General features: G+C 37.5%; 2 protein-coding genes across 2 annotated transcripts; both read left to right on the plus strand.

Moving 5' to 3' along the window:
* Positions 1–4,440: 4,440 nt before the first annotated feature.
* Positions 4,441–8,838, plus strand: LOC126630537 (E3 ubiquitin-protein ligase WAV3-like). The gene is made up of 2 exons (XM_050300651.1): positions 4,441–5,135; positions 6,543–8,838. The coding sequence occupies exons 1-2, from the start codon at positions 4,905–4,907 to the stop codon at positions 8,469–8,471; spliced, it is 2,160 nt and encodes a 719-aa protein (XP_050156608.1). The 5' UTR covers positions 4,441–4,904; the 3' UTR covers positions 8,472–8,838.
* A 1,714-nt stretch (positions 8,839–10,552) lies between these two features.
* On the plus strand, positions 10,553–15,491 carry LOC126630213 (protein ALP1-like). The gene is made up of 2 exons (XM_050300326.1): positions 10,553–12,236; positions 15,150–15,491. The coding sequence occupies exons 1-2, from the start codon at positions 10,971–10,973 to the stop codon at positions 15,489–15,491; spliced, it is 1,608 nt and encodes a 535-aa protein (XP_050156283.1). The 5' UTR covers positions 10,553–10,970.
* Positions 15,492–23,888: the final 8,397 nt, after the last annotated feature.

Consider the following 23,888-nt stretch of genomic DNA (forward strand, 5'->3'; position numbering starts at 1 on the left):
GTAGAGAGAACAACTGGACAAAAATTCTTTATGCCTCAGTAGACCTTTACCAAATGATTGAAATAATGGGAGATACAAATTCTCTGAGCACTCAGCTCTCTCCAACCCACATTTTCAAACTTGCAATAACCCCACTTCCCAATTGACACTACAGATAGATATGGAAGAATGTATTTGCATAGAGAGAACAAAGATGTGCCTGTATGCTATCCAGTTATACTATTCCAAACATAATGGGAAGGGGAATATTTGAATTTTGACCTAATTTCAATTTTCAACCAAGGCCACACCTATTGATAAACCTCATTTTTTTGGTCAATTTGGGGAATACATAAAGGGGTTTCTGAACATTAGTCTTTAAAAAAGATTGAAATTAAAAGAAAAATAGTTTTAGATTACATATTGATTTTAATCCTTTGAAGTGTATTTTTATTAAAATTCATATCCTATTTTTGTTATTTAATGTCTCCATAATAAAATTTTGATTTTATTAATATGTACATTTTAATTCTTACAACTATAAATAAATCTAAATGAGAAAACATAAAAAAAAAGTGATACATAAGAAAAATATGTAAATACATAAGTGTGCAAAAATAATTATACCAAAATATCAAATTAACTTGTTTGTACTGAAATATATGCACTGAACTATATTATAATTAATTTTAAACACATAAATGTAATGGAAAAGGTAAAGCGTGGATGAATCTTTTCCCCAAACAATTTCGGACAGAAGAATCAATCAATATAAAGCCCCCGATGCATGAAAAAATATTAAACGAATGTATATCATATTGAGACAAATAACTCGGTCAACTCAGTACGTAGTCTTCCAAGAAGAGTATATATCATATATGTAATTTCAATAACGAGTTTCCTCGAAGAACACGTGCATGCATGGTTGCCCATAGCCTACTATTCTCGTGGATTCATTCACTAATGGTGGTGCCATGGACTAATATATCTATATATATTAGCTAGGGTTTTGTTGAATATTCCCAAGTGCCAGTTTTTGACCATTGAATAGATATGCCAATTTCTAGAGGCTGATGATGTGCATGGGTCACCGACCCAAGGTTTGTATGTTTTGGAATACACCCGAAACCGAGTAACATATTTGTTTATAAAAAAACAGAAGCGAGTATTTCAAGTTCTGGAACTTTGAATACATCGTTTTAGGTGGGAAATTTGTTTAACAATTTATTTACTGTTCTAGCTAGGAAAATGAAACGTGCATGCATGGTCGGTTTACTGTTGATTTATTTTGTATTTTTATTTTAAGAAATCGACAGTCCAAGATGATTGTCTAGGCATACCTAAACCTACTTTGTCGCGAAAAGTTTCTTCTATTTCTTTCTTTTCGTCCTTTTCTTGTTGATTATAATAAGAAGACAATATATAATTAAAAAAGATGGGGTGAAAGAAAATTTTGCTCTTGGAGGCAAGAGGCAAGAGGATGTTCACACATATTTTGGCTAGTTGCTCTTGGAAGAAAGGCTTTTTCATCTTTACCCCATGGTGCCCAAGAAAAACGTCAAAGAAACATTCAATAATTTCATGCGCTTGTTAATATTTGAAAACTGAAAATATTTATCAAATAATGAGTTTTCAGTTAAAAAAAAAAGAATGAAAACAATTATCAAATGACCCCTATATAAACATGTCATTCTCTTTATGTGTTTCACAATTGTCTAAGGCTCATTTGGTTGTTGAAAGAATCTATAGAAAATAAAACGATTTGGGCATATAAACAAATTTCATCTGCGGAATATTTTAGAAATTTGTATTTGATATTCTTCCAAAAAAATATGACCATTTCTAGGTCCAAATGTTGTTTTCTACTTTATGCAAAATCCCAATGGAATGTGATGAAAAATTCACCAAAAGATCAATAACCCATATTAACTGAAAAACGATATATCATTCTAATGATGTTTTTCTTTAGTTAAATTTCATTTTCATTTGCTATTAAAGTCAAAGAGAAAAAAGCTAAATAAAAAGGAAAAGTAAAGGAAAATACAGAAAAGAGAAAACAAAAGAGAAATCCAACTCATGTGATGATAAGATTAAAGTCGTAATGTCAACAGGGTTGACATGGGAACCCACGAAACGACTGCTGTGATGATGTGCACGTGTGGCAAACTTATCATATCATCCTATTTGTAAGAATATAAAAAGAATGCATTTTTGCTCGCCATCCTTAAGTGATAGTAATACTTATAACTTCATTAATTATTATTAAATGATTTTAAATTTTAAGATTTGTGTCTATTCATTGTACTAGAAATTTAAACTCATCCAACGATAATAAATAAAGTGACAAACATCACCATCACTTAAGGACGGTGATTAAAAATATTCCTAATTAAAATAAAACAAAATATAAAAATTGCATGATTAAAAGAAATGGCACCATTTGACTCCATGGCCAACAATCATTCATCATGATTATGCATAATAAGCAGCACGGGGGCCATGGCCCCCAACTCCATTATTCATGATACAAAATTGATTCATGCATTTTGTAATGGGGGATTTCTTTTTGTCAAGTAAATTATGATCCACTCAACATTTTGATCTTATTTTATCAGCCAAAGTAAAAGATATGTTTCAGAGATCATGGAGAAAAGAGGGATTTGACAACCAGCCACTAACACTAAATACTGCTGCATAAATATTATCATTTGTTTATACTTATATATAAGATGAACTGAGTTACGTATTAATTTATAGTATTTAATACATTATCTAAATTTAATCAACTACTCTATAAAAATATGATAATATCGGCTAATATTAACGTAGTAATACACAATGTAAATGCTATCAAAAGGTACTAATCTATTTTTGTTCCAATAACACTCCTTAATTATTTCTCTCATTTGGTCATAAATAATTTATTATCAACCAAATCTGCTCAAATTGACAATGCAAGATAAAAATAACATATTTATAAATGTTGAGAAAAAAAAATGGTCATGGTAGACGATTATTATTTTTTGGCTAGTCATAAAATTCTTGTTTGGAAATGCTCTTAAAATAACTAAAAGTATTTTTTGTGAAAATATTTTGGAAACCAATCCTTATTAAAATCTAAGTAGATTTTGAAAAGCACTCAAAATGTTTTTAAAATCCAAAAATCAATTTCACCAAAAATGATTTCAATCATTTTAAAAGCACTTTCATACTAGTCCTAATTAGCCATTCTTCATGAACTTGGTTAGAGATTTTTCAGGTTTCAAAGGTTCTTATAACTTAATTCTTTTACGAAATATAAGAGGCAATTTTTAACGGTGCAATATATTTTCTCTTTTACAGCAACCAGCATTTTATTTTACCCCCAAGAAAGATTAGAAATGAATTTTTTTTTTAATGAAAGGCAAAATTTGAAGTTGACTATATATACAACATTTTATTTTTCAAGTTACCGTTCTAGTCAAATAAATATACATTAGGACTTTTAAGATATACTTTTCTTTTTCTTGTTATGCAAAAAATTCACGGAAACTGAAAGATATAATATTAAATGAGAAAAAAGAAAGGAAAAAAAAGAGAAAAAAAAAAGTTAGGTTCAATAAATGATAATTCCACGAAAAATAAAGTGAGATATGATACAGAAGCACCCAACTTTCCCCTATTCAACCAAAACGTGCTTTTACATTTGACAAATATTGCCCCGACTTTCTTCTTAAGAGTGAATCACGTGCTGATTACGTATTAGTATTTGCAAGCAAAATGGGTAAAATTTCATCAATTTAACGGTTAGGGATTAATTGCCTAATTTCAAATAGTTTAGAGGTTAATTTACTAAAAAATAGTTTAGAAAATCAATTTCAAGTAGAGTAATAATTCAAGTGATCAAACAACAATTTATTATTTTCCACCATTCTCTCTCTTTCTTTTCTCCTTGCTAAGGAGTTCACCATTGAATTTATTATATTCTGATATTTAGCAAAATAATTACTCTTTAAATTTAAAGAATGACAATTTATTGTAGGAAGTTTTAACGAAATACTTTTGGTCTTTTTTACTTTTAAAAAAAAATATTTTTACTTTAAAAAAATCACTCCTAGTACTATTCATTTACAACATCTTTTTGTTATTTTGATTAAAACTCAAAATTTTCAAATCATTTTCATTAGTTTTTCTTTTATTTTACTATAACAAAGAGAGTATTTTTTTTTTTAAATTTTGACTATTTAGATTAAAACTTTAATTGTTTTACAACATCTTCATGCTCATAGCATTTCTCTTTACATTTAAGTACGTGCAACTCCTTTTACCGTTTTTTAACTTAAGCTTTTATTTATTTATTTATTTATTTGTTCAAACAACTTAAAGCTTATTTACTAATAAATCCCACAAAAGGACCAAACCAAGGTCAAAATCTTCTCAATAAACACACACACTAATACCAAAGAAAAATCAATCTCTCTCTCTCTGTCTTTCTCTCTCCCTCCCTCCCTCCCTCCCTCCCTCCCTCCCGCGCTCTCTCAAGGCGGCCACGGACACCAACAAGAAGAGTAGTACAACTATGACTCAGTTGTGCTGTGTTGACATTTAGCTTCAGTTTTCTGCAAATACAATTCAACCCCAGTTTCTTCTAGTTTTCCTTCTAAACCCCTCCATTAAACACATCTCTCTTTCTCTCCCTCGATTTTCGTGTTCCATTTCAACTTTTGTTAAAGCCCACTATCTCTCTCTCATTCCAAGAACTCTCTCCCAGCTGGAGAAAGGACCAAAAAAGCAGCTTAATTTAAGCACTTTGAGATCTGGGATTTGTGAGTTTTGCTTACATTTTCAATCTTTTTTGTGCTAGCTCTGAAGTTTCTTTGAGCCTCAGCTCCAAGCAGAGAATTTGGGTTCCGGGTTTTAACCTTTGAAACATTTCAAGTTAAAAAATGGGGAGCAAATGGAGGAAAGCAAAGCTTGCACTGGGGCTGAATCTGTGTTTATATCTTCCCAAAACACTAGAGGATTCATCTCCCTCCTTTGTGGACTCAGCTGAGAGGTTGTCTGATGCTGCCCTGCTTTCACCTGCCAATTGGGCCGATGGCTCCTCCAGGCCTACCACTCCAACTCCATCCTCCAATGGTTTGAAGCTCTCCAGAAATGGAAGCAAATCCTCAAAGGTTTGTCTTTTCATCTAATTATCACAAATGGAACGGATTTTCCTCCTTTGTGTGAGCTTATAATTGATGGGTTCTTATCAGTTTTAGTTTATTCTGTTTGGTTGCTGAGAAGTTGAAGTTTTTGTGGTTAGTTTAGAGAAGTCAGGTATAAATTTCAGCTCAGAAGCAAAATGGCTTACAAATGGTGCCTAATTTAGAGTTTGGTTCCAAAAATTATGCATCTTGACCTCCATATTTTCATGAAAATCATTTCTTAGAATTTACAGATCAGGTCTCAATTCTTTTGGCCTTAAAAGACATCAGGTCTTTGATAAGATCATATTTTAGCGGATTTTGAGGAAACAATTAAATCTTTAAATGTGAATTTTAATGTTTATGTTGTTTTCCTGTGTTGAGCATGTGGGGGGGTTAATGCACAAGTCACTTTCAGGACCATTCTTGTTTGCCTAAATGGTAAAAAAAAAAAGACTAAAGGGTTTGCCTTTCCTTTTCCTCCTCCTCTGTTGACTGATCATCTGCAAGCCTTCTGGCAGTAAATTTCATCAAACAAGTAAAAAAAGAAAGCGGAAAGTAGTCCCATAAAGCATCTTATTAATTCCCTTTTGTTTGATATATTGGTTTTTCTGGCTCTTTTCAGAGCTCTGGTTTAGTCTATCGGTTAAAAACCCCGAACTACAGGATACTCTGGAGCACCATAAAAATCGTTCTTAAAAATTGTTTTTCCTTTTCATTTGTTGTGTTTTTTTCTTTTTTCAACTTCGTTTTCATTTTTCTCAAATTAAGTGGAGGGTATTTATTCTTTCCTGTTTGATTTTTAAGGCATAAAATTGAGCAAATTGTTGGGTTTAGTTACCTGTACAATGGCTTACCAGTTACCAGTGGATCTATCACTCCCTTTTATTTTATCCGTTTGTGATAATTCTACTTGCTTAGCCTATCCTATGTTAAAAGGCATCTCTTACCACACAATTATGAGAATGTACAGCAGACTTAAGACGAAATTGAAAACATTTCCTTCCTTTTTGTTGGCATGACAAGTTATTGATGTACTGATCGTTTTTGCCCCCGCTTTACTTGCTGCGACATCTGGGGATTATATGCAGGACATATCATGATCTTACTTAGCCTTTTCTCTTTAATTTTTGTTTAATAATTAAGTTAATGTGTTGTGAACTGCATCTTTTTTTTCTGGAATTTGTGTGTATGTCTATACTATAGCTGTCCTTGTACACATCACAATACTGTTGAATTTCTCAATGTATTAGAATCCTCACACCGTTGATAAATGATAATTTCTTTGAGATTGTTTAATTTTCAAAGTTCCATGATGCCACTGCGATAATCTATGTGGGTTGATTGATATGGCTTATTTATGCTCTCTTTCTTACACTTGTTTTGTGTTTTCAGCAAACGTGCTCGATATGCTTAACCAAAATGAAACAAGGAGGTGGCCATGCTCTTTTCACCGCTGAATGTTCACATTCTTTTCATTTTCACTGCATCACATCAAACGTGAAACATGGCAACCAAATTTGCCCAGTTTGTAGGGCAAAGTGGAAAGAAATCCCAGAGCAGGGTCCTAGTTTGGATCCTCCCCCTGGAAGGGCAGCTATTGGTCCGGTAGGTTGGCCCCAAAATGATGCTTTGATGACTGTGGTTCGCCGACTTCCTCCTTCTCGAAGAGACTTGAGCCGACCACACATCATGCCACTTTACCAGGCTCATGAGCCAGCTGTATTTAATGATGATGAATCCTTAGACCAACCTGTGTTTGCTGAGAGAAGCTCGTGCGATAAAAATGGTGCAGATGACAATTTGGTTAGGATGATAGAGATCAAAACATTCCCAGAGGTTTCAGCTGTTTCAAAATCCAATTCTTGCGGCAATTTTACAGTTTTGATCCATCTGAAAGCGGCTACTTCAATTACAAGACAAAATCCTAGCAGAAATCAGTCCACTTTGCCGCCTCAGTTTTCTCAGAATCATCGTGCTCCAGTAGACCTAGTCACAGTGCTTGACACCAGCGGTAGCATGGCAGGAACCAAGCTTGCATTGCTGAAAAGGGCTATGGGGTTCGTAATACAGAATCTTGGCTCCAATGACAGACTCTCGGTTATTGCATTCTCTTCAACAGCACGTCGCCTCTTTCCCCTCCGCCGGATGACTGACACTGGACGCCAGCAGGCATTGCAAGCTGTTAACTCTCTGGTCGCAAATGGTGGGACCAACATTGCCGAGGGCCTAAGGAAGGGTGGCAAGGTATTGGAAGATCGAAGGGGAAAGAATCCTGTTGCCAGTATAATACTGTTGTCAGATGGGCAGGACACTTATACCATCAGTGGCTCTGGGCCTAACCAATCTCAGCCAAATTATAAGTTGCTCCTCCCTTTGTCTATTCATGGCGGTGACAATACAGGCTTCCAGATTCCAGTGCATGCATTTGGATTTGGTGGAGATCATGATGCATCATCGATGCACTCAATTTCAGAGATATCTGGGGGAACATTTTCTTTCATTGAGACAGAAGCTGTCATCCAGGATGCATTTGCACAATGCATTGGAGGGCTTTTGAGTGTTGTGGTGCAAGAGCTGCAGGTGGCAGTTGAGTGTGTGAACACAAGTCTCCGCCTCGGTTCACTAAAAGCAGGAAGCTACCCAAGTCGTGTGATGGCTGATGGACTGAAATGGGTAATTGATGTTGGAGGTATGTACGCTGATGAAGAGAGGGATTTTCTGGTTTCAGTAAATGTCCCAACAGAGTCTTGTAGCAATGTAACATCATTGATAAAGGTGAAATGCATTTACAAGGATCCCTTAAATAAAGAAATGGCGACAATAGAGAGTGAAGAAGTTAGAATCGAGAGACCTGATGTAGTTGGGCAAGCAGTAGTGTCAATAGAAGTGGACAGGCAACGTAATAGGCTCCAGGCGGCCGAGGCAATGGCTCAAGCACGAGCTGCAGCTGAGCTGGGAGACTTAGCTGGTGCAGTTTCAACCCTTGAAATTTGTCGAAGGGTATTGTCAGACACCGTGTCAGCAAAATCCCAAGACCATCTGTGTGTAGCATTGGATGCTGAGCTCAAGGAAATGCAAGAGAGGATGGCAAGCAGACATGTGTACGAGGCATCTGGCAGAGCATACATCCTTTCAGGATTAAGCTCACACTCATGGCAACGAGCGACAGCTAGAGGTGACTCTACTGATGGTTCGAGTCTTGTTCAGGCTTATCAAACCCCATCAATGGTCGAGATGCTTACTAGATCTCAAGCTACATTGTTGGGTAGTCCATCAGCCCAGCGGCTAGTCCGACCAACCAAAGCCGAGGTAATCATATAGGGTTGCTGTGTGCTCATCCTTTGTTATTCATTTTTTATTGGGGAGAGGGAGATAAATTAAAGAGATAAGGAGAGGTTTTTTTGGATGTGGTTTGGCCTCCTGCCTTGTATATGTAAATCAATAAAAGCCGAAAAAAGAGAATGAGATGTTGAAAAAAGGTATAATTGGGAAGGAAAGAAGAAAATGAAGAGTAGGGTTTAAGGGTTTATAACATTATGTATTTCTTGTTGTGTTTTTATTGGGTGGTGTACAAAATGAAAAACGGTTTTATTATCTATGAGAGAAATGGGGTACAAAAAGTATGTAATTGTCAAAATGGTATTGTAATTTACCCTGCTCTCAATTCATTTGACAAAGTTTTGTTCAATTCATGAGTAATTTGGTTTTGTGTGTGTGTGTGTGTGTGTATTTTTTATTTTTTATTTTTTTTTAAAAGAAGACAATTAGTGGCAAGTCACGGTTATTCATCATTTTCGGAAACCCGAAATAAATTGTGATTTATATACACATGGAATCATCCTCAAACCAGACATTTAAAAGGAAACGATTATCAAAAGATGGTCAAAAGTGGGCAGGAGAACCGGCACACTACCGTACTACATTTTTCTCAGCATAAATAAAATGAAATTTTAACGAAAAACTTTCGGTACTGTTCAAAAATCATATTTTTACACTAAAAAATTAATTATAGTATTATTTACTTTATCCTTTATTTTATCCTTATTGTTAAAACTTAAAGTTTTCAAACTCTTTTTATTAATTTTCCTTAAACAAAAATATAAATACAATTTATTGTACAAACATGCTCTACCAAAATCGCGGTTTTTTTCGATGGACAACAAACAGTCAAAATGTCACACACAAAATCAGATGAAGGCTAAGAACACAAGAAATTATAGTGATTATGTGCCTTTTATTAATATCGGGTATGATTACATTTGTGGAAGGAGAAGCATGCAGGTGTGTCACTTGATTAATTGGCGTCTCCTGAACTTTCATTTTATCATGGAGAGCTCGGTGTACTGGAAAAACTTCTCCTACAAGAATTCACACAAGATAAATATTAGTAAACGATAATTTACGTTGACACGGTCAATCATATCAAATAATGAAACAATGAAATACTTATCTCTTGTGACGAATATATCAACCTCCAACGATGTTTGAGTAGATCAAGATTTGAGGTTGAGACGTGTGATCATTGTTCTTAAGAGTAGATTTCTCCCCTCAAAGATAATATTTTGGTGTAGCAGGTTATGTTGCCCTACTTTCTAAAATACAACATATGACCCTCATAAGCGTACACTCGCTATACATAAATTAGATAAACAACTCGATTCTTTTCAACTAGGTGGAATTTGTAGGAGAGAAAAGATTTGAAGTTCAATAGCGAAGGAGTATTTAAGGGAAAGATCAATTATATACTCACGGAGCAAAGAGTTGTTTATATAGAACATGAGAAAGCTAAACATGACTAAGCACCGTCTAAAAACGATGGGTTAATCAAGATGGCATCTTCAAAGAGAAAATGTGATTCATATTCCCAACAATATAACCTCTTTAATGCATCAATTTTGGTATGCTAACAAATTGAAATCATTAAGGTCATGGCATGATCGAGCAAGGGATAATAAAAAACAACTTGCTAGGATCTCAGGTTGTACAGCGTTCACCTCCAATGCTCTTGATTCCTTCTGGCGAAAACGACTTAGAGCAACTCCAGTGTAGGAGCCCTCCCCCCAGGCAATTCACTATTTAATCCACCTAGTGAACAGTAACTGCCCTTAATGAATAGTGCATTCCCCTGTCAATTGCCTTTTGCATCTCCACCCCTGCACTGAATAGCCCTGGCAATTGGCAATAAAATATTAATATTTTTTTATTTATAAAATAATACATAATAATTTTATTTGTAATTTCGGATAAGATTTTTAATCGTTCTCGTTGCACCACGTGTCATTATCCGAAAAGCCAATAGCAATAAAATTTTTGTATTTTTGTATTTATAAAATAATTCAAAATAATTATATTTGTTATTTCGGATAAGATTTTTAATCGTTCTCGTTGCGCCACGTGTCATTATCCGCAAAGAAAATTATTGGTGATGGATTTCCGATAAGATTTTTAATCGTTGTGTCAAGGCACGTGTCATTATCTGAAAAGACAATTATTGGTGATGGATTTCTGATAAGATTTTTAACCAATCACGTCGTGCCACGTGTCACAATCCGATTACAATCTTTGAGGATAGATTTCCACCAGATTTTTAACGAATGACGGCATGCCACGTGGCATTATCTACAACCTAATCCCTTCTAAATCCTCCATATAATCCCCCATCCATCCTCATAAATCTCACACCAATTTTCTCAAGATCTCTATCATTATTCATAGTTTCTGCTTCCTTCTTCGCCAAAATCCCTATCATTATTCATAGTTTTTGCTTCCTTCTTCACCAAAATCCCTATCATTATTCATAGTTTCTGCTTCCTTTTTACAATGTCTTCTTCTTCTTCTTCAAAGATGATGTGGGAAATCGAGCAAGAAGAGGAAGAATTGTTTAACCAATCACAAGGAATGTTCAATGTTAGGGATTGGGCCCAAAATGAGATGGAAGAGGATGACGAGCGTAGACGGAGAGATGACGAATCAAGAATGGCAGGAGCCTCACAATCCCGTCGAGTCGTCCAAGCTGTGGCTCATATCTGCAGGCCCAACCGTGCTGTAAACATTGATAGAAACAGGCAACGACGAGGTCAGGAGCTCTTGGACGATTATTTTGTCCGTAACAGTGCATTCCCTGAAACATACTTCCGACGTCGTTTTAGAATGGAACGACATTTGTTCAACAAAATCATGGGCGCTGTTTGCAACCATGATTCTTACTTTGTGCAAAAGCCGGATGCTTTTGGTGCTATGGGTCTCCTGCCTCAGCAAAAAATTACTGCTGCCTTGCGGATGCTTGCATATGGAGCAGCTGCAGACCAAGTGGACGAGATAACGAGGATGGGACAATCAACCATTCTTGAGTCCCTCATGAGGTTTTGTTCGGCAATCGAATCTATCTACACCGCAGAGTACCTCCGGAGACCTACTCATATGGACTTGCAAAGGCTTCTGAAGAAAGGCGAGATGCGAGGTTTTCCAGGGATGATTGGAAGCATTGATTGTATGCACTGGACTTGGAAAAACTGTCCAAGTGCATGGCAAGGCGCTTATGGGGACAGAAAAGGATCAAAAAGTATCATTTTGGAGGCGGTGGCATCTTTTGATACATGGATTTGGCACGCCTTTTTCGGGGTTCCGGGAGCTCAAAATGACCTCAACGTCCTTGCCCAATCCCCAGTGTTCAACGATGTCCTGCAAGGAAATGCACCAAAAGTCACGTATGAGGTCAATGGACGTATGTACGACGGGCCATACTACCTAGCTGATGGCATTTACCCAAGGTGGTCAACATTTGTCAAAACAGTGCCACGTCCGCGCAGTGCAAAGGAAAAACACTTTGCAAGATGTCAAGAAGGGTGCAGGAAGGATGTGGAGCGTTGTTTCGGTATCCTCCAAGCTCGCTGGGCGATCATCAGGGGTGCTGCCAGATTGTTTGATGTAGAGTCGCTTCGATCCATCATGATGACGTGCATCATTCTTCACAACATGATTGTGGAAGATGAGTACGATTATGAAGCCGTTGATGAATATGAGCCAGACACGATGAACAATTCAAGAACACGTATATATTGTGCTCATGATGCCACCGATGAGCCCGTGCAACATGAGCCATTAGAAAGGGATGGACGTTACAATGAAAGGATCATCCAACGATATACTGCACTTCAAAGGTCAAATATGCACAATGCCCGCCAACTTGACTTGATAGAGCACCAGTGGGAATTGAGGGGTGCTGACGATACTTAAGTTCATTAGTGTTTGTTTTTATTTGGTGTGTTTATTTTATTTTATGTGGTGTGTTTTTTTAGTTCATTTAGTGAGTTGAAATGTAATTTTATTTTATTTGGTGTTTGTTTTTATTTGGTGTGTTTATTTTATTTTATGTGGTGTGTTTTTTTAGTTCATTTAGTGAGTTGAAATGTAATTTTATTTTATTTGGTGTGTTTATTTTATTTTATGTGGTGTGTTTTTTTAGTTCATTTAGTGAGATGAAATGTAATTTTATTTTATTTGGTGTTTGTTTTTATTTGGTGTGTTTATTTTATTTTATGTGGTGTGTTTTTTTAGTTCATTTAGTGAGTTGAAATGTAATTTTATTTTATTTGGTGTTTGTTTTTATTTGGTGTGTTTATTTGGTGTGTTGATGTTATTTTATTTGGTGTGTTTAAATGTGTTTTGAATAAAGTACTAAGTTCAATAAATTGGAAACAACATAAAGTACTCTATTCAATGAATAAGAAATTACAACCCGAATAAGAAATTACAACCCGAATTGATTGGAAAATTATGGGTTCGTGAATGGATGATAACCATCACCTAACCAATTTGTGGTGCTAGGATGATCTTCTCTTGTCATGCTAGGATAATCTTCTCTTGTGGTGCTAGGACCATCTCCTCTTGCTCTCGCTTCTCTTGCACGCCTCCTTCGCAACACATCCGCTTTCTCTGACTTCCAAAAATATTTAGAGTCTGGAGACTTCCCTTCTAAAGGCTCCTTCATAATGTCACGATCTCGTTCAGCCATTCTTTCTTCTCTTCTATGTTCCCTTTCTTGCCGAAGTAGTTCTCTTTCTCTCTCATCAGCTTCAAATTTTCTCTCAAAAGCTGCAGCTTTTGCATCCTCTCTAGCCTTATCAGCCTCAAATTTAGCCATTTCCCGGGCCAAATTCAATTCACCTTGGCGGGCAAGATCTTCCATATACTTTGCATAATCATTCTTGGAAGCATTACCTTTTCTCTTTGAAGCCTTCTTACCTTGAGGCCTAACTGGATAACGGGTCGACCCCGACGCTTGTTCAACGGGGGGCGTTTCAGGCACTTCTTCATCATCTTCATCATGATCATGCGAGGCATGCTCAGGTGTAGAGTGTAGAGGGGTGCTGTTCATGAAAACTTCTAGACCGACATGCACAACTCTAAATTTAGGACAATCTTTGACAATATTCCAACATTCAAACCGGGTGAATGTTTTGTTTTTGCTTTTGGTTTTGGCACCATACCAAGCTTGTGCTTGAAGTTCCTACACAAACAAATAATTATAATGAGAATAGGTAACAAATAAATAATTATAATGAAAGTATGTAACAAATAAATAATACAAACAAATAATTATAAATGAAAGTAGCTAACAAATAATTATAATGAAAGTAGGTAACAAATAAATAATACAAACAAATAAATATAATGAAAGTAGCTAACAAATAATTATAATGAAAGTAGGTAACAAATAAATAATACAACCAAATAATTATAATGAAAGTAGGTAACAAATAAATAATACAAACAAATAATTATAATGAAAGTAGCTAACAAATAATTATAATGAAAGTAGGTAACAAATAATACAAACAAATAAATATAATGAAAGTAGCTAACAAATAATTATAATGAAAGAAGATAACAAATAAATAATACAAACAAATAAATATAATGAAAGTAGCTAACAAATAAATAATATATTGTTACCTGATCCGTTAAATTTTCCCCACTTCGAAGATTACCACTAGCTTGTGCCAAGGCGTCTCTCCACGTACTAAACGATTGACTAAGTAATTTCCAACGACTGGACATCGATTCCTTAGTTCTTTGCCCACCCATTTTCTCAAGATAATTGGTATGAATAAGACTCCACATTTCTCGCAACTGCATCTCATTACCCGTAATCGAATCATGAGTAACTTGAACCCAACTAGTACACAACGCAACATCTTCAAGAAGCGTCCAATTCGTACCTAGTTGAGTAGTCATTTTGTTGGAAAAAAATTGGATTGAAACTTTGAAAGAAAGATAGGAATGTGGTTGAAAGTAGTTGAGAAAATATGAAATTGTGGTGTAGGGTAGAAGATAATGAGAAGGTATTTATAGGTGAAGTGAAATCAAAATTTTTTATAATTTTTCATAATTTTTTTTCGGATTTTTAAGAATTTTTTTACATTTTTTTTTAATTTTTATTCACCTAATTAATCTCTGCCGTTGGATTTAAAAAAATTTAAATTCCAACACTCCAGATTGTGCCACGTGTCACAACGGTAACATTTTAGATTTTTAAACTGTTTTTTCTTTTTTTTTTTAATTTACAAAGCCTAATAACGTGGACCGTTGATCTTAGATCAAACGGATGAAATTAAATTAGATTTTTAAATGTTTTTTACCGTTGGAAATCCAACGGCCCATAAAATAGGACCGTTTCAATCAAACGGACATGGGGAAGCCACGTGGCTTCCCCAACGGTAACTTTTCAAAACTGAAATCGCGGGCCCCTGCCCTGTTTTTTTGTCGGACGACTTGCGCCCACGCGCGCGTGAAACGCACGCGCCTGACGCAGCCCTCGGGCTCTCGGGCTGGCAATCCTCGACGGGCCTGCTCCTCGGGCCTCGCCTGTCGCTCGGGCTTCCATACGCTGGAGGTCATCCCCCCAGCAATTTGCTACTGTTTGACCCACTGGCCCCCGAGCAACCTCCCCCGCTGGAGGTGCTCTTATGGAGATTATACAGCGCCATGAATGACAAGGTTTATGATGTGCGGTTAAAACTGCGGAAAAAGCGGTTTTGTGGTTCTTCAAAAGGATGGTTAATAGCTGTGGAAAAGGATTTTAGAATAACCCTGATAAATCCATTCCGCAGGATCAAGGGGAGGAGAATGATGGAAATTTCAACTGTTGACCTTCCTCCAATAACGATTGAGGGCTGGACAGTTGAGAACTCAACAGCTAGTAAATGTGAATATTGTGTTATCAAGGCCACATTTTCAGCAGATCCCATATTGCATCCAAACCAGTGCACTGTCACGGTGACGTACTTGGGTCAATTGCAATTGGCTTTTTTTAGACTTGGTAAAGACATAGGGAGCTGATTTTCACACACCTTTTATAGCTTTTCACACACCCCTCTTTGTTCTAGGCCATTGAATTGAATAAATCAAACGAAAACAACGGACATGATTAGCCAGGGAGTGTAGGAAGCTATAAAAGGTGTGTGTTTATCATTTCCCAAGACATAACATGGAATTATGTTGACCAAAGGCACAGCTTAATTGATGATGGGGTTTTCGTTTGAGGCAGAATTTACGCTGTTGATGATTGGAGGAAACTTTTATCTATTGATATTGCTACTCCATCCAGTTAGGATGTCAAGAAAGTTACATGCGACACGGAACGATTATCATGTGTCAAAAAATATCTCGCGACTTTAAACGAGAGAGAGCTTTTTATGGTAAGGACTGTTGATTTTGATTCTAAAATTAACAATTGTATGACAAAGAATTTGAAGTTTTCAAATTGGATTTCATTAAGGGGGAGTGGATTGCGAAGAACACCTTGGGCGATATTGCTCTCTTTGTGAGTGAAATTTTTTCAATAGCTGTCGGCTTCTGCGTTTTCAGGATGTGAACCGGATTGCATATACTGCAACCACAACTATGAATGTATGATAAACAATGCTGGAACCCTCGGACCAGTTGATTATGGCGTGTATAATGTCAAAACAAGAATGTTTTCGAAGGCGTATGGAAAATTTGCGAAGAGCCTAGTAAAGAAAGCCAAACAATCACCAATCTGGGTGTCCCAAGTTATTAATCTGTAAAAGTGTGGTTGCATTTCTTGTTATGATTTTCTTACTTTATTCTTTTAAAGCTTTTCAAGACATTTGGCCTTTTTAGCTTTTTTTTCAAGGTTTATTTGGTATTTTGTATTTAATCTTTCTCTGTTTACGTGATTTGTTAATGCATTAGAAATGCACTTCATTGTGCACAAATATTGGATTTTTTTTTTAATTTTGATTATAAGCGATATTATTAGTCAAAAAGTAAGCGAGAATACACTCATTGTGAGGTTAAACTCACCCTCCTTCTCGGTAATGTAAATAATATCATTTGTTTAAAAAAAATAAAAATAAGCGAGATTAAATATTACAAGTGATATTGTTTTGAATTCAGCTTCATGAGGAGTGCATGCAACATTCACGTGCAGGGACGGATGCAGCCTCAGTTGGATTGGGATACATGCTTAATCGAGATTTCGGAGAAAAATGTAATACCTAAGTATAGCCATCGTTTTCTTCTTCCTTCACACAACTTTCTTCATCCTTGAAACTTCGGCATCGTATTTCTCACCCTCAACACCTAACCTCAAGGTGTTTCACCTTGTTCTTTTCTACCAACTAGTTGAGGAATTGCCTTTGTCGTGTGTTTATACCATACTTAGAGCCTCCGTATTTAGATCTCGTACAAATACTTGGAGGACTTAAATGTAATTATGTAATAAAAGAAGGGGCAAATATGTAATAAGTGAGGAGCCCTTATTCTATAAAAGGACTCCATCACCCTCACAATTAGGGGAGGTCATTCCTTAAGCCTTCTCACCCCTCTCACATCCCCTCTCATATTCAGAGGTTCTCTCCCTCACCTCTCCGATAAATACATAATAAGTGTGGACGTAGCCTAAACCTTGGGGTGAACCACGATACATCTTGTGTTATTTACATTACTTGCAGATTCACGGTCGGATTTACGTTGTTCCAAGACCTTCGGTTTTGTGCATCAACATTTGACGCTGTCTGTGGGAATCGACACTAAAAGTTATGTCGGTTCTCTCTCTATTTTTCACCTCCGCCATGAATCTGCAAAACCCAAGATCCTAAAACCTCACTTTTGGATTTTTTTTTCCAGAAAACTCTCAATCTCTCTCTCTGGGTTTTATTTATTGGTGTTGTATTTGGTGCATTTCTAAAAGAAAAAGGTCGCTCACAAGCAGCAGCTATCTGATTCCCATCAAATCTGCCTTCTTCCAAAGCCAGTCTTTTGAACCCACGACCAAACACACACCACCCTTGAAGCAAATCTCAACGAGGAGAGAGTTTCCGTCTCCCTCTCTATCTTTCTGTCTCTCTATCTCTATCTCTAGACTCTTTTTTTCTCTCTCTCTACAGAGTCTCTGACTGAGAAATTCCTAGAATCTGATTCAATTTTTCGACAACATGAGTTTGACCCAGTTCGCCATGTGCTGACCAAAACAAAAAAGAAATAAAAAAAAAATTCCTTGAAGTTGACTAGAGCAGCTTCGCGATGGACGACTGCCATAATCAAAGCCCTGGTAAACACCGGCTTGGGAATAGTCATCGGAGCGTCGAACGGCGACATCCCGGGTCTTGCTTCCGACCCGACCCGATACCTCCATCTCTGACGGCACCAGGGAGATCCGACAAAACCCGACTCGATGGCCCGTAAGAAGAGAGAGAGAAAGAGCGAGCATGGGCGAGGACATGGAGGAGGCCGTGAAGGAATCGTCCGCGGTGCAGAAGAAGCTGCATAGGCTGAGCCGGAACATGTCAGGGGCCATCGCGTCGCTCAAGAACTTACTGAATCTAGACTTGGCGAGTGACTCGGCTACGGCGTCGTTTGGCAAGATCAAGAACTCGAGGAAGTTGGTGTAGGGGAGTGTGGCAAGATCGAGACATTTGTGCATCACTCTGGGCATACTGGACGCGTAGGGAAATAAGGTATTGTCGTTCTGATGTTTACTAACAACCAGAGGAGAACAATTAAAACGCTTGAGCGTGATGTGGGGTGCAAGTTTGAGTTTGCTAGTCCACCAACTATTGAGAAGGTTTTGGAGTCATTTGCATAGCAGATAGTTACTACTCTTAGCGGAGTGCATCCTGAATCTGTACAATTTTTCACACCAACAGCACGTAGATCGATTGATGAACAGGGAACAAGTGCTCTTACTGCTGCACTAGCACAACTCAGTGGATTTTCAAGCTTACCTGCTTGATGCTAAATTAGGATTCTGTTCTGTGCATCAACTTTTGGGTCAGAGATAATTGCAGAAAGTAAAAAGAGAAAAAGCAGAAAGCATGGCTACCCACTAATGCACATCAGCCCAAACTCCAAGTTGATTAAGGGAATCAACTTGGCACGATGACAGCGCAGAAGATGCCTACCAACTTTCATCATGCATGTTCCCACTCTTCACAGACGACACCATGATGTTAAAGAAAAAGCAAAAGAGAAAGCAAAAGTGAGGAATAAACACCCCACCAGAATGATATGATTTACTTTTCTGGTTTTTGTATAATGTAATTTATTTTTCTTATTTTTCGGAGACATATGTATAAACCCCATCAGAGGGTAAAAAAAAAAAAAAAAAAAAAAAAAAAGAAAACGGCAAAGCCTAAAATAAATGGGCTGGAATGTTGTGTAGAGGGCGAAGGCCCATAAGCCCAAAATAGCTCCAACCAAGCGATCAAAAGTACACCCAGTACTCCAAAATTATTCGGCAACCTGCCGCTATTACCACCAACCAGGTGATCAAAAGTACACCCAGTACTCTAAAATTATTCGGCAACCCGCCGCTATTACCACCAACCAGGTGATGAAATGTGTACTCTAATATCATTTGGCAACTAGCCATTCATGCCACAAACCAGGTGATGAAATGTACAACCCGCACTCTCCTTCATGCCACCAACCAGGTGATCAAAAGTACGCCCAGTACTCCAAATTATACATGAGCATTACTCATGTCATTCATACATAAACATTCATGAGCATCACTCATGACAATCATACATAAACATTCATGACCATCATTCATGTCAACATTCATGAGCATCACTCATGTTAACATTCATGAGCATCACTCATGACAACATCCATGAGCATCACTCATGTCAATCAACATAAACATTCATGAGCATCACTCATGTCAATCAGCTTCAAAAGCTTTATTTACAGAGCTACAACTTCAAAAGCTTCATTTACAAAAGCTCTAACTTCAAAAGCTTCCTTTACAGAGCTCCAGCTTCAAAGCTTCACTTACAAAGCTTCACTTACAAAGCTTCACTTTCAAAGCTTTAGTGCAGGGTATACAAATACCGCCTCCGAATAACCGCCACTTCGGCCCATACATGGATTCAATTTGAAGTCTTCGGCCAACAGACTCTATTGACCGAAGACTTGGGGGACTACATTATACACCATATATTAGGCCTCAACTGGGCCTCATGAAAAATACCTGGGGGACTCTAGCCCATCACTTATGTATTGAGGAGTGAACCCTTATTTTATAAAAGTGACTCCCTCACTTTCATTAGAAAGCATCCATTATTCATGTATTGAGGAGCGAACCCTTATTTTATAAAATGGACTCCCTCACCTTCATTAGAGAGCAACGCCGTTAGCTGAGCAACTGCCTCGCCGTGAGCATCACTCCTAACCCATCACTTATGTATTGAGGAGGGAGCCCTTATTCTGTAAAAGAAACTCCCTCACCACTATTAGAGAGCATCGTCGCCTACTGAGCAACCACCTCGCTGCGAGCATCAACTCTAGCCCATCATTTATGTATTGAGGAGCGAGCCTTTATTCTATAAAAGGGACACCCTCACCTTCAACGCCACAAGCCGAGCCAACCAAGGCACCATAAGCCACAAACCGAGCAGCTTCGCAACATGTGCTACTTCTAATCGAGCATCATTTTAGATTAGGCACCGCCGCCTACCGAGCATCAGTTCAAGACGACATCTAGTTACTTCGGCCCATACATGGATTGAATTTCAAGTCTCTAGCCAAATGACTCTCTTGACTGAAGACTTGGGGGACTAATGTTTATACCATACTTAGGGTCTCCGTATTTAGATCTCGTACAAATACTCGAGGGGCTTAAATGTAATTATGTAATAAAGGAAGAGGCAAATATGTAATAAGTGAGGAGCCCTTATTCTATAAAAGGACTCCATCACACTCACAATTAGGGGAGGCCATTCCTTAAGCCTTCTCACCCCTCTCACATCCCCTCTCATATTCAGAGGTTCTCTCCCTCACCTCTCAGATAAATACATAATCAGTGTGGACGTAGCCCAAACCTTGGGGTAAACCACGATACATCTTGTGTTATTTACATTACTTGCAGATTCACAGTCGGATTTACGTTGTTCCAAGACCTCCGGTTTTGTGCATCAACATTGTGAATTAAAGCGCCTCTGACTCTCCTTTTTTTTAATGACTTTATTCGTTTTCTATCTGCTGCGCCCTGCATAAAAAATATGCTCCACCTCATTTTAACATTAAGGACCTAAGCTTTAGTGCCCACCAATTTAAACATTTTGAATCTGTCCTTGAGCAACGTAAATCCAAGTTGTTATTCAGATTATGTGTTTTGCACCTCAACCTCATTTCTCCTTCGGCTCACTTCTCGTTCCCGGTATCCCAAATACCCCTAACCTTGACCCGCACCTCAATTTTTCTCCCCGTTAATGGACGAGTAGCGTGATACGACTGACCATATTTGAGACTTTCTCGATCAGGAGGTAATAGAGATTTTTTTTTTTTGTTGAGTGGACTCAAATGAGCAGTTAGCGCTGTATAATAACTTTATATTTATTATGTAAGATGCGTGTTAAGTCATTTCATTGGTGTACTTCACCAACCTTGACACTAATTTTGAATCGCCTTTTTTTGTGTATATTATAGTGTATTAAAATATCACTAGTAGTAATAGATTGCAAATTGGATTGGAGTTGAATTGCAAGGAGGTAGGCCATCTTCAATCGAAGGCTGACCAAATGACTCGTTTTAGCCATTTGGCCCTCCAAGAAATTAATATTTTAATGAACAGTGCATGACCATATTTCTTACCATCTCCAACCGAGGGCCAAAGGGCTATAGGGTTCATTTTAGCCATGTCACAAAAAATAGTCTCCAACCGAGGGCCAAAGGGCTATAGTATGGAATGTAAAGAATTGAAATAAAATGAGATAAGATAGTTATGAAATGATGAAAAATATGTGAGAAATGGTGTAAGAAAAAAAATTAGAAATTAAAAAAAAATAAAAAGGAAGGCTGCTGGGCATAAAAACAAAAAGTGGGCTGGGACCAAAAAACATACCTAAGTTCATGAGTGCACAAATTTTGTCCCAGGTATACTATAGAGCAGCCATACTTTAGTATTAGGCAAGGTATTAAATATCGATGGAAATATCGGGATATTATCGATATCGATAAAAATAATATGGAAACCACGGAAATTGTAAGAAAAACTTGGAAATTTTTATTGAAACTTTGCAGGATGTTTATTTAGTCAATTATCTATTAGTTTATCACAAAAAATTGGAATGAAATGCATTGCATGATGGATTTAACTGATTTAAGTTGATTATATAGCGAGCTGGCAAACATTGTGAGTGTAGAAAATATGTAGTAATTAATGAAAGAAGTTTAAACACACCATAATCATTTATATATAATGAATTAGTACAATATTTTACACTTTATACATTGCATGGTAAGATACATGAGTGACTTAGTACCACATAGAGTTCCTATGAGGTTCAAAATTTTCACTATCTTCATCATCTCTATGTGTAGAGTAAGTGTATTGTGAAGAGTAGTCATCAAATGATAAATCCCCAAAATAGTTTTGCATGTAATTGTTAACATGCCACCCATATGGATGATGGAATCGAAATCGAAACGAACAGACAGACGAAGAGATAGAGAGAGCAAATCAAAAGGAAAAGAGATGGAACAAAATGGAAGACATTTCCAGTAGCTTCAAAAAGCAGGGTGAATATATTGAAGACCAAACCGCACGATCACTGACACGTGGGCTGGATGTTTTGAAAGCAGGTTTGGATTTTTTTTTCTTCTCTCGAATAACACACACACACACACACATCCCATTTCCACAGACACACACGCACAGACCACTTCTTTCTCCCTCATTCCTCTCCTCATTCATCTCTGGTTCTCCCCCCCATCTCTTCTTTGCAAGTCTTATTCCCAGAGCAGACAGACAGACACACACCCCACTTCCTCGTGTTTCCCTCTTCCCCAATCCCTCGAACCTTCTCCCTCATTCATGTCCTTGTTTCTTCTCCCCCGGAGCACAGACCACCACACCAAAGTTTTAAAAAACGCTAGGTTCTAGTCGGACGGCGAGCTGAGGCCTAGCGCCTAGGCGGATTTGGATAATTTTTTTTATATTATTTATTTTATCTACATAATTTGATGGTCTAAGGGAAAAAAAACATTATCCAAAAAATTCATATAACATTTATATATATATATAGTTTTATCTTATTCTATATATAATTCTAAACCATATATATATATATTGAAAAGATAAAAAGCACACGGTTTCATAATTCAAAACCGTGTGCCCTTCCACTTGTTTCACATTCCCAAGGGCAGAGTCCCCATATCATCATACGGTTTCATGATTCAGACCTTTTGACCCTTTGAAAAGTAAAACACCTTCCCAATTTCCCATTAAATCTGTTCGGTTCTCATCTTCCTTCTCTTTTAGAAGAATTAGAACTACAAAGTGAAACAAAAATTGCAGCTTGCACAGTCGCAACGGCACACTAAAATGTCAAATACCCTCTCTCTTTCTCTTTCTTTCTCTCTCTCTCTCTCTCTCTCTCTCTCTCTCTCTCTCTCTCTCTCTCTCTCTCTCTCTGCGCGTACTCTCTCTTCCTCCATTTGCTCACAGATGGCAAAGCTGCAGAAGCTCGCCGAGATCGGAAGTTGTAGATTCAGAGTTGATGCGCGTTTGGGATTTGCAATCGCCTAGATGGGTACGGTCCACCAGGGACTTGGGCTCGCACACCCATGGCTCGCCGGACCTGGGTTGGGTGTTCTCTGGGTGCCCCGGTGCTTCATGAAGACGAAAGGAGAGAGGGTTGACGCCAATGATGATTTTGGTACCGTCGTCGATGGGTGTGGGTGTGTAAATGGGTGCGTGAGTGTAGATCGGCGTGAGAAGGAGAGTCTGTGCGAGAGAGGGGGGAGAAAGAGGGAGTGAACTGAGAGAAAGGGAGATGTTGGCGTGGGTGGGGAAGGGGTGGGGGGTTGCAGGGAAGGGGAAGGGGGGGAGATGGGAATGGGTTCTAGGGATGCAGAGAAGAGAGAGAGGCGAGAGAGATTTAATATCTCACGATATTATTGATAATATCGATAATATCGCGATATTAATATCGCGATATTATATTATCGATAATATCGCGATATTTTGACGAAAACTCATTGGATAAGCATTAAAATATCGGTAACTCAAAAAACCGATATTATCGGCGAAATATCGCCGATAATATCGGCATTTCAGTCCTTGGTATTAGGTGAACCCGGCCATTGACTACTTTGTAGGAATTTTGGGCGATCAGCATTTTAGTACACAGAAACAAACATCATCCTCAGATAAAAATTACTGAATACGTCTGGAAACTCGTAGAGAAGCTTTGTTGGGCCATCCCT

This window comes from Malus sylvestris, chromosome 7 (assembly GCF_916048215.2).
Source record: "Malus sylvestris chromosome 7, drMalSylv7.2, whole genome shotgun sequence".
Classification (NCBI taxonomy): Eukaryota; Viridiplantae; Streptophyta; class Magnoliopsida; order Rosales; family Rosaceae; genus Malus; species Malus sylvestris.